We start from the raw sequence: 11011 nt of genomic DNA on the forward strand, positions 1-11011 counted from the left end.
CAATTCAAATGTGAAAAACCTATACAAAATACCTATAAAAGTAAATTCTCTGCAATATGCATCAACATTTTGGTTTTTATTTTTTTTTTAATTTTTTGCTATTATTTTATAGTGTAACCCCTTTAAAAATTTTAAAAAAAGGAGGAAGGTGATCAAGAACTGCACTTATAGATCCCATAACTTGATTAATCTAAACGTTGCATTTCTTTTATGAAAAAATCGGCATTAAAATTTTGTATTTAAGCGCTGTTCATTTTTTTTTACACAATGATGGTGAAATTCGGTGAACCTAATCATTATTTTTAAGCTTTGCAGAATCAGACATATATATTGTTCTGAAAATTAAACCTAGATCGAAATCGGTTTCATACTTTCGGTTTTGGGTAATTTGACAAGCATTGAAGCATATGAAAGCAAATCACTAAAAACCAGTAATCGACCATGAAGGAATCTTGATCAGAATGGGTCTATAAAAGAGGTGGCCCCACGAAAAAGCGTGTCACAGTTGGTCCACAATCCACAAACGCAATGGAATACACCGCTTTTGTTTTTCTGACCCTCACCTTGGTCTTTTTCATGGGCCAGGATTGTTGGGCTGCTCCCCCAACCGATGATTTGGCCAATTTCGGGGCAATGGAGCGAATGATCAAGGAGCTAACTAGTTCTATACTGGCCATGAGTGGATCAAGTCCTGGTAGGTTTTTAAATAACTAAATGTTCTGTGTATCTGTGTAATAATTCTTTACTTTTCAGGCCAAAGTTCTGGCGATGGAAATGCCAGTAATGTTTGGAACGAAGATCTTCAGGCTTGATTTTCGGGTGTTTCCAGTTGGCTCGGTCTACTAAATCGCGTTTAGCAGTTCTGATGTTTATTATTTCGTATCCATAATTTTTTCTTTTTTTTTTTTGAAATAAAATATCAAGCACCAGTTTAAATTATTATTATTTCTCTTGAAGGGGCAATTGTTTTCAATATATTTTTAGCTACCAAATAAAGAAGGAGTAAGTGAGTTCTTAGTTCATTTTAAGCACACATTATAGGGAATAATTTAATTTGCTGTTCTATGATTAGAGCTCAAGAAATAGCTCTTAAAATCCCCCCTTATGTTTTCAAATCTCATTGTCTTTGCTTCGTTTGACACCCGCAGCCTACAAAAAGCAAATCCGAGACCGCAATTCAAGTGATCGTGTTTAGAGAAAATTGGAGTGCGGCGCAGGAGGGACGGTCACAAATTGCCGGCTAAATCTAATCAACTTAATTTACACAGTCGCACCCCATTCCTTCCACACGGAAAAAACATTTCGATAGCAAATAGATAAATTAACTTCCGAAATGTAGTTTAAATTAACATTTAACGAAAATATTCGGTAGTTTTAAAGTCGAATTAAAATAAAACTTAAAAGAAGGTGAAACACATTTTCAAAAAAGCTAGTTTAAAATTTAAAAAAAATCTAAAGATAGGGTTTAAAAGAAACTGATTTAGTTTAGATATAAAACTTGCTTAAACCTTTCAAATTTGTACATGTTAAAAAATATTTCTCTAATGGAAAGAGAATTTGAAATCATTTATAAAGGTGTCACAAAGTATGCAACAAACGATTTTAAATAAGGAAGTCTGATGGATTTATTTCACAAGATATACATTTATAAAGATTTATTTAAAACCCTTGTGATTTTTAAAGGTTTTTATTGGGTAAATGTTTTTTTTAATAATTTGAATATAATGCATTTTTTTATTGTGTACCCAATTTGCTCTCGAAATCGCTCGATCTGTGGATTCTCCAAGGCGAAGACAACGCGTTGGCTTAAGTGCCCCGCTGGCGACTCAATTTGCCACACAGCCACCGTCTCAATTAGCCGATTGGGTGGTGGTTTTTCAGTGGTTTCGACGGGGTTCGTGGGTGGTGCCGGGGTGGAAAATCAGCTGGTACGCCGGCGAGTCAGCTGTTGCTCCAGATCCAGGGAAAAGTTAGTTGCCATCGCGGCAGCCACGCGAAAAGTGACGACGATCTCGCCGACTGTGTGTGTGTGTGTGTGGTGTGTCATAATATCATTAATAAAAATATAAAACAATAATAGTCGGTGGCTGTGTGTGGCAACAGCACAATTGCACTTCCATCTCACTGAGATCTGGGATGTGGAATCAGAAATCTGAAATCTGAAACCCGAGCCAAAACCCACCAGTCACCTCTGATGCGTGCCTTCGAGCGGTGCGATCGGTGCGCTTTTCTTTTCCTCCTTTTTCAGCTGTTCTCTCTGTCGTTTTTTTTTCTGTGTGTGAGCCAGTCGAGTGGCGGAAAAGTGCCGGGAAAATGCACGTGGAGGAGCTGAGGGCCAGTCTGCAGAGCTTCGGCTGGCAGGATTACCTGGTCTTCTGCCTGATGTTGGCCATCTGTGCCGTGATCGGGATTTACTTCTGCCTCCAGTTGCGAAGTGAGTCCAGGAAGCAGAAAACGCACGGTTCTGAGGAGGCTGCGAATAGTGCCGCCTCCTATTTGGTGGGCGGCAGGCAGATGAAGATCTTCCCCATCACCATGTCACTGATATCCAGGTGAGTTGGTCTTGAAATTAACATCTAAGGAAAGTCCCATCCAAAAGTAAGATAATAAAGTGTACGCTTACATCCTTTTCCTATTTGAAAATAACAGTATAAACAGCAAATTTGGAATAGCACACTTTTGGGCAAATTGATTTCAGAACAACTTAAATTTTCAATAAGGTTTTACACCCGAAATAACAATAACAAATAATATAAATATGAAATGCTTACCTTTGATCTCATATATTTCCAAAGCCTAGTATTTTTATTAGGTTTTAATGTAATTTTATTAATTCTATTTGTAATTCTATTAAAGTAAATACTTTTCTTTAAATTTAAAATTAAATTTTCAACAATTCATTATACAAAACTGTATGTGTATTTTAATTAGATTAGTGGTAAAATTATTATTACCACTAATCTAATTAAAATAAAGATTACAAATTCTTTAGGATTTTATTTTATAATTATAATAAAATGCCACAATAACTTTGATTATTTTCTGATCATTACTTTAATGTAATTGTATTTTTTTTGCTTTTGAAATATTCTTAACATATTTAGACAGCTTACAATTCAACAGATCTGTTTAAATGAAGCTAATAAAACAATTTCCATTTGAATTAAGGCACTTGTTAAATATATTATGCAGTCCACATGGGAAACCCCTTGCTTGTTAAGAACTTTATGTGCTCGAGATAAGAATAAAGAATTAATCAAAGTTCCGGGAAAATAAACCCGTTGTTCCCAGAACTGGAGAGCTGATCTCTAGATCCATCCAGCCATTAAAACGCCGACAGAGTGTAGGTCGCAGATTGCTCCAGTTTCGACTCGTTATAGTCGGTCGCGTATTTTTAGCATAGTTCGTACGGTTTACAGTTCGCTCCTATCAACGCACCAAATCAAAATGCTTCATAATTAATAATTGGCTTCCACGTTCGCTGGCGATTCAAACTACCCGCATATGCAGGGCATTCAAATTGGCGACGCTCAATTGGCGACTACAATTCCACATTCCCGATCCCAAATCCCCGATCCCCAATCCCCTCCGACTAAGAATATGTGGCGAAACTTGACTTGGACACCAGGGAATTGCGACGACATTGGTGCTAATTGAATTGCATAAAACGCACTTTGATCTCCCACAAATGTTGGGTGTTTGAGGCTTTTTGGCGAAGGTCAAGGTGGTTCTACACAGGAAGAAATTGCCTTTAACGGGGGTCAATTTCTTTGATAAAGGCAAATACAACTGCATGTTAGTCATCATAAAATATTTACCACTACCTTACTTATGTACTTCAATATTTGTGATTATATTTCAAATGTCATTTTCCAGCTTCATATCTGGAATCACGCTTTTGGGCACTCCCACGGAGGTTTATCTCTATGGAGGTCAGTACATGTACATTATGGGATCGCTGGTTCTGATGGGCTTCTGCATGTACTACTTCTTCCTGCCGGTCTTTCACGAACTCAATTTGATATCTACCTATAAGGTCGGTTTCCATTCGGCTCTCTTAATTATAGAAATTTGTAATTGCTAATACAATATTTAATTTTTGCTTTCAGTACCTGGAGCAGCGTTATAATAGAAGTTTGCGACTTTTTGGCTCTGTTATGTTTATTGTGGCATCGGTAAGTTTACTGGGAAGTTTAAGTAGGGAATATTATAAATAACTGCTTGAAGTTTTTCTTATATTTATACCTTAATATGTGTATAAATATTTTTAAAAAATAAACATTTTTTGTAGGACATTTTGTAGGACATTTTAGCTTTGATATTTAACTTAAACTATTGTTATAACTGCCTTTAATAACTGCCTTTTAATAATAGGAGATGAAGAAACATATGATATTCAAGTTTTATTTGGGTACCAAATTTAATGTCATTCGGATAAATATTTTGGTTGCTTTATAGATTGATTAATACTGTTAGTTACCAGCTAGCAATACTATATATTGAATCAAAAAGTTCTATTCATAAATTCCAAAATATCCCTTTCTTTTTGGTTACAGCATACTTTAAGACTCTACAAATATTTAGTTTGATTTTTTAAAAACTCAATAGTAATGCGTCTAATCACATATATGTACATTTCAATGTCTCTTCAGCTCCTTTGGCTTCCGATAGTGATCTATGTGCCGGCAATAGCCTTTAATCAGGCCACCGGAGTCAACATCCATATAGTGACGCCCATCGTCTGTGTGGTGTGCATATTCTACACCTGCATTGGAGGTCTGAAGGCGGTGGTGTGGACGGATGTCATCCAGACCATAATCATGTTCGGAGCGATGGCCTTGGTCCTGATCAAGGGGACCCTGGACATCGGAGGACCCGGAGTGGTGTGGCAAAGGGCCCAGGAGACGGCTCGCCTGGAGAGGCCCAACTTCAGTGCGGATCTGACCGAGAGATACACGTTCTATTCCCTGGTTTTGGGCGGTGTAGCCCATTGGCTCAAATCGAATGCGATCAGTCAGAACATGATCCAGAGGTATTTGTCACTGCCAACGTTACGAGATGCGCGAATTGCCATCTGGACCTTTATAGCCGGCGTCTTGGCCTTCTTGATGATTTGTGGCTACACGGGTCTCTTGATTTACGCCACCTATGCGCAGTGTGATCCGCTGGAAACCAAATTGGCCCAGAGAAATGATCAGCTTTTGCCGCTTCTGGTGATGGAGACTTTGGGCTCGTATCCGGGACTACCTGGAGTATTTGTAGCCGGTGTTTTCAGTGCCGCTCTGTCATCGCTATCCACCGGATTGAACTCACTCTCCGCCGTGGTTCTGGAGGATTTCGTGAAGACCTTTCGCAAGAGTCCACTGAGCGAGGCACAAACCGCTTTTGTGATGCGAAGTGTGGTCGTGGTATTTGGCATTATCTTCGTGGCCCTCGTTTTTGCCGTCGAGAAATTGGGGGCAGTCCTGCAGTTGACCATCACACTTTCGTCGGTGGCAAATGGACCGCTTCTGGGCATCTTCACCGCAGGCGTTATGTTGCCATGGGTTAATTCCAAGGGAGCCCTGCTCGGCGGCTTCAGCTCGCTGGTGGTCATGGCCTGGATGTGTGTGAGTGCCCAGCGGGATCTGGTCACCGGGGATCTGGTCTACAAGAGGAAACCCTACTCCACGATGGGCTGCAATTACACGTTCGCCGGAGAACCGCGGGAGTTTGCCAGTCTGGCGCTAGATGGTGACTTCAGGTGAGAAATGGCTTGTATTTACTACATACGCAAAAGATATATCTTTATCGGTAATACTGGCATCGAATTTATACCTTTTTTTCCATTTAATTTGCAAGTAGAGCTGAAGAATTCGAGTAATTTGTTGGGTTTCTTTCTTCTTTCTAACCTCATTATAACTATTTTTGGTACATTTTTGTTTGAGTATATATATATTATATGTAAAAAGCGTGAAAAGCTAAAGAATTCGCGCACTTCTCTTAACTTTCCTCTTCTTAGAACTATTTTTCTTTCATTTTGGTAGGGAATTGGTTGGAACAACATTTGTTTTTGTGTTGTTTATAAATATATAGACAGAAAAGCTTAAAAAATCGCACATTTTTTTAACTTTCCTCTCCATAAACCTATGTTACATTTTAATACGGAATTGGTTCTAGCAACTATATCTTTTATTAAATATATATCTTGGAAAGCTAAAGAATTCGCGCACTTTTTTATACTGGTACGGAATTGGTTCTAAGAACTTCGTGTTTTTTGCAGTTTATTCTTTTTTCGATTTTCTTCTTCTTAAATCTTTTTTTCTTTCATTTTCGTATGGAATTGGTTGTAACAACTATATGTTTTTGTGCAGCTCCAGCCCGAGTGGTCCCTTCCAGCTGTACCGCATCTCGTATCTCTACTTCACGCTCTTCGGAGCCCTGACCACCATCGTCGTGGCCCTGGTCACGAGTCTCCTGCTGAGGGAATCGGATCTGGATGGAGTGGACACCCGTCTGCTCACGCCATTCGTGAGGCGTTGGTTGGAGCGACGTCGCCACCGACGATCGGTGATTCCGGATCCTGGCCAGAAGTCCGGGAACAAACAGGAGACGAGAACGTGATAAGGGGATGATTACCCCTGTCCGGTTGTTTGGGCGGTGGAGAAGGCTGACCGGCATCATCCTGGCAATGTTCCTTTTTGGTAGCTTAGCAAATATTTAAAATAAAACACAATTCATAATTATTTGGGCTATCCTCGTGTGTCCTGTGCGAAATGGGTTCAAAGCAGTTTCCTGCGCTGCTTTCTCTGTAATTAGAAAAATGCCCGCAGTTATGGCCCAGGATTTGAAAAAGGAGTAAGTGGGGTGGAAGGGTGATGGGAACATGACCCGACCCGACAAATCAAAGCGCCGGCTGCCCAAATAGAAGGAAAATCGCAAAAAAAAAAACAGCATCAGGGGCTGATATATGTCCCAAAAAGCCGACGTTTTCTATGCTCTTTTCGATTCAGGGGCAGTGAAATAAACTCAAATATTTAGCTATTAGTAATATTACTAAAATTTTTTAACTAGAATATTTTTTTTAAAACAAGCTTACTAGTATTTTGAACTATTTTTAGGGCATTTTCATTTTCATTTGTTGTGCATTATAGAATTGATTCCAGTTCAGTTGAAATTTACTTAGCTAAATTCTTTAATACAGCCGAAGCTAAAACTAAAATCACATAACAAATCTAGACTTAAAGTACTCAAAGCAGTACAGTATGGATTTTAAATATTTTATAAGATTTTCCCTGTGATTACTATGCCTTCAGAAAAGGTATAAAAATAAGTAGAAACATCACAACTAGAGAAAGCCCTTTTCTGGAGTGCGGGTTCCGCTTTCAAGTGCCAGGCACAAGTGATTGGGCTGTGAACTCTGTCTGGCCAAGGTCAAGTGGGCGGGGGGCGGAGAATCCGGGGGGTGGGGGCGTGGCTGGGACAACCCAAAGGGTTCCGTTTTCACATTAGTTTTACCCTGTGCCGTTAATTGAATATTTACTGCTTTTCATGTGTGGTCAGTCTGCATCCGAGTGCCCAACTATTTTGTTGGGGTCACCAAAACCCCCATTTTATTTGTATGTTTAGGTCGTTTATGCAGCAAATTGAATTGTTAATGAGCTGACAAATGTTTGCGAAATTACTTTTTTGCCTCGGTCTGTGAAACTCCCCTATATATAATTATATATCTAGTTGTTCAGCCAACTTTTATCGATGATGAAGACGCCATATGCTTTGTTATACAGGTAAAAACTTGTTACCCACTCAATTCCCTGGATTTGTGTGAGTCTCTTAATTAGCCGACTGCAAAAATAATTTTGCACAAAAGAGAGACAGCGGCGAAAATGTCATCAGAATGCATAATGACAGTTTCCGGACTGTGTGGGTTTTTAGTTTTTCCGTGTGTGTGTGTGTGTGGTTTTTTTGTTCTATTTTGAAAATCTGTACAAAAGCGGAGATGGAACAGGTGCGCCACCTCGCGGCATATTCAAAAACTATGACTATGCCGTATGCATGGCCAGTGACAGGGGTTAAGGGTCAGGGGTCATGGGTTGGGGGTTAAGCGCCAAGGGTCAGGGGTTAAGGCGGGGGCACAGCGACAGTTGTCATATGGGTGGATTGTTTTTTGGCCACGGCAGGAAACGGAAGCTGGCAGCGCTAACGTGCCAAACTGCCAACTACAAAAGCCAACAACTCCTCGCTCTGTTAACTTGTTTATGTCGCCGTGTTGCTTTTGTGTTACTTTTTATCTTCAAATATAATTTGCTCACCCTCCATCCTTTTCTGCCTCCCATTACCCTTTATTTTAGGTTTGGTCATTCAGGATATATTGAATACTTGGTTAATAATTCAAAAGAAACATAAGAAAGGACTGGTTACATAAGATATTATTGTTAGAAAGCCTAAAGAAAAGTTTTATTTATGAATTATGATTTCGTTGTTAAATTTATTTTTAAATTTTCCTTTCATAATTCTTTGTTGTACTTTACTTTTGTTTAACTCTCATTATTGAGTTTTCATTGCCAAATTCTATTATTTTTTTTATATTGTTAATTTCGAACCCTAGGAAAATCGTTAAAATCTTGTACATCCTTATGATACATCCTGATCTTATTATTTATATTTTTTTTTTGTAAATAAATTTGTATTTTTAAATAAAGTGCTTTTTTTTCTATCAGTTTTGAAAATACTTTATTTGTGAGAGTGTATTTCAACGAGTGTTTTACCTCTAATATTTTCACAAAACAAAGCCTTCGCGTGTGTAGTTCCTTTTCCCCATTTTCCTTAGTTTCAGATGCCTGGCGGCCAAATAAATGCCAGTGACAATTTGCAACGGGCCAAACTCAAGCCCTTAGCCCCCCAACTTACCTACTTTTTGTGGGAGAAGGCAGGCACAAAAGTCATTTTTGATTGTTTTCATGAAAATGAGCATAGAAAAATTATAATTAAAACTCATATGGAAATTGTCGAAAAAAGCAGCCACTACAAAATGGAAGGCGAGAACAATGGCCCACTGATGTTGTTGTTGACCAAAAGATTTCATCTAAAAGAGACCCAAGAAATGCAGTGGTCGAAAAAGGGGGGGACGCTGAGCTGCGGGTTTATTGTTTGCGGGGAACATGTGTTTCACCATGCCCCTATCCCCCATCCCCCATCCCACATCCCACATCCCCTCCCTCGGTTTTCCCTCAATCTTTTTCCTGCCAAAACAATGTCAGCTTACAGAATTAGAAGAGCGCCGAAAGGGGTTAATAGAGGGGGTTACCTGTGCATCACTTAAATATATATAAGTGGGTGCACTGAAAAGAATCATGAGCATATTAAACAATTCATAGTTTTATATCCAAGGGAAATATTAATTATAATTATAGGTCCATACAATTTTGAGGTCTAAAGTTAAAACAAATTCCTTATTTCCAGAATAGTTTTAGAGAGACACAGCGTTTTTTGGCGTTAAATTGGTATACATTAGAAAGAAAACCTTTTTTCTTTGTGTACACAAAGCACAATGGTCAAAAGAGCCAGATGGAAAAACGCATGCCGGCTGCTCATTTTCTTGTTGTCGTTTCATTTTTGGCACTTTTATGCGATAAAATATTTAATTATATTCGGCAGCTTCGTTTGTGCATTGTGCGGTGGCCATACTCTGCCTTTTTAGCCCATTTTCCATCACCTTGGGGAGTGGGCGTGGCTGAAATTGCATTTCGAGTGTCTGCCTCAAAGTATGCAATGATTTCGTCTTTTGGAAAATGTGGGAAAATGGTTTACAGTGATAACAATGGGTTAAGAGAGGACAACTTACTCTCGCAAAACAAACTGCCATCTTTTTAAAGTACTTGCATTTTTGGGTAAAAGGAGGAAAAAAAAAAAATTAAAAACCCAAAAAACTAAAAAAAAAAAAAAAAAAAAAAGAAGGAAAAAAAAAAAAAAAAAAAATTTATAAAAAAAAACAGCAATCGGTAATTGCACATTTCCTGTTTAACCAGAGATTAAGTATTTTCAAGTATTTTGAATTTGAATTTTATTTGAATAAAATGAATGAACTCTACTAAACATGTGTTATTTTGCTTGGTAAATATAGAAGAATTTAGGCAGTTAACTTGAGAATTTCCATTGATAACCAGTGGTCTAATATTTAATCAAAGGTTATTTTAAATTCCATGTAATTACGGGTTGCAATATCATAGCTAGAATTCAAATATGAGAAATTTGTAACAGGTCATAAAGGAATTTCCCTTATTAACCGGTGGCCCCTGTAGTTAACCACAGGTTAAGTATGTTTTTATCTTGAAAGAAATGAATTGCTTTGTCAATTTTTCCCCTTAGCCAGTGGCCACTGTTGTGGCTCTGGTTGTTGTCGTCGTAGTGGTTGTGGTTGTCGTTGTTGTAGTGGTGGTCAAAGGTCGCTTGATGATCGTTATCCGTATGCAACCGGCATGATCCGGATGCTCGCCGATGGGCGCCGTGCCGCCAAGGGTTAAGCCCTCCAGGGCAATCAGCAGTAGGAATATGTACGCTATGGACTGGCTCATGGTGGTCATCGGCTTCAGAACTCCCCGAACAACTGATCGAGTTCCATGGGGGTGCCAATCGTTTTTATAGTTCACTCTTCTTGCAGCTCCATTCAATTGACAACAATCACAATGGACAATTGGAGAGGTTGTATCAACAAATGCGATCACAAATTGCAGTCTCACCTCTGTGTTTATGATTACACAGTCTATTCTATGTATTCCCCAGCATCAGATAGCCCTAATTCCATTTATTTTTACTGAACATTTGTCGATTCAATGCCGATTTACATCGCACCGGGAAGTCCGGTTAAATCGGCTTAAAAGTCGTAGTTTCATTCACATAAAGGAATAATGAATCATTTAAATAGTGAAAAATTTAATATTACAATATTTTAATTAATCTATTTTCAGTGTATTAAAGGTAATTTTTCACCTGTCTATAAGAAATAATCATTGCTTATCTGAAAATTCCATTA

General features: G+C 38.5%; 3 protein-coding genes across 3 annotated transcripts; 2 read left to right on the forward strand and 1 right to left on the reverse strand.

Moving 5' to 3' along the window:
• Positions 1 to 528: 528 nt before the first annotated feature.
• Positions 529 to 812, forward strand: LOC108047612. The gene is made up of 2 exons (XM_017127862.1): positions 529 to 694; positions 754 to 812. Exons 1-2 carry the CDS (start codon positions 529 to 531, stop codon positions 810 to 812), a joined length of 225 nt encoding a protein of 74 aa, XP_016983351.1.
• A 1110-nt stretch (positions 813 to 1922) lies between these two features.
• Positions 1923 to 6719, forward strand: LOC108047620 (sodium-coupled monocarboxylate transporter 1). The gene is made up of 5 exons (XM_017127883.2): positions 1923 to 2552; positions 3877 to 4036; positions 4110 to 4175; positions 4653 to 5743; positions 6354 to 6719. Exons 1-5 carry the CDS (start codon positions 2314 to 2316, stop codon positions 6601 to 6603), a joined length of 1806 nt encoding a protein of 601 aa, XP_016983372.1. The 5' UTR covers positions 1923 to 2313; the 3' UTR covers positions 6604 to 6719.
• Positions 6720 to 10343: 3624 nt separating this feature from the next.
• LOC108047613 (F-box/WD repeat-containing protein A) lies at positions 10344 to 10568 on the reverse strand. The gene has a single exon (XM_017127864.2). It carries the CDS (start codon positions 10560 to 10562, stop codon positions 10344 to 10346), a length of 219 nt encoding a protein of 72 aa, XP_016983353.2. The 5' UTR covers positions 10563 to 10568.
• Positions 10569 to 11011: the final 443 nt, after the last annotated feature.

This window comes from Drosophila rhopaloa, unplaced genomic scaffold, assembly GCF_018152115.1.
Source record: "Drosophila rhopaloa isolate 14029-0021.01 unplaced genomic scaffold, ASM1815211v1 contig_3, whole genome shotgun sequence".
Taxonomy (NCBI): domain Eukaryota; kingdom Metazoa; phylum Arthropoda; class Insecta; order Diptera; family Drosophilidae; genus Drosophila; species Drosophila rhopaloa.

Excerpts from the sequence above, each read along its gene's own strand:
- LOC108047613 (XM_017127864.2), bottom strand. The coding sequence starts at position 10,562 with ATGACCACCATGAGCCAGTCCATAGCGTACATATTCCTACTGCTGATT.
- LOC108047612 (XM_017127862.1), top strand. The coding sequence starts at position 529 with ATGGAATACACCGCTTTTGTTTTTCTGACCCTCACCTTGGTCTTTTTC. Across the intron at positions 695-753 it reads CATGAGTGGATCAAGTCCTG|GCCAAAGTTCTGGCGATGGA; the intron begins GTAGGTTTTTAA and ends TTTACTTTTCAG.
- LOC108047620 (XM_017127883.2), top strand. The coding sequence starts at position 2,314 with ATGCACGTGGAGGAGCTGAGGGCCAGTCTGCAGAGCTTCGGCTGGCAG. Across the intron at positions 2,553-3,876 it reads ACCATGTCACTGATATCCAG|CTTCATATCTGGAATCACGC; the intron begins GTGAGTTGGTCT and ends GTCATTTTCCAG. Across the intron at positions 5,744-6,353 it reads GCGCTAGATGGTGACTTCAG|CTCCAGCCCGAGTGGTCCCT; the intron begins GTGAGAAATGGC and ends GTTTTTGTGCAG.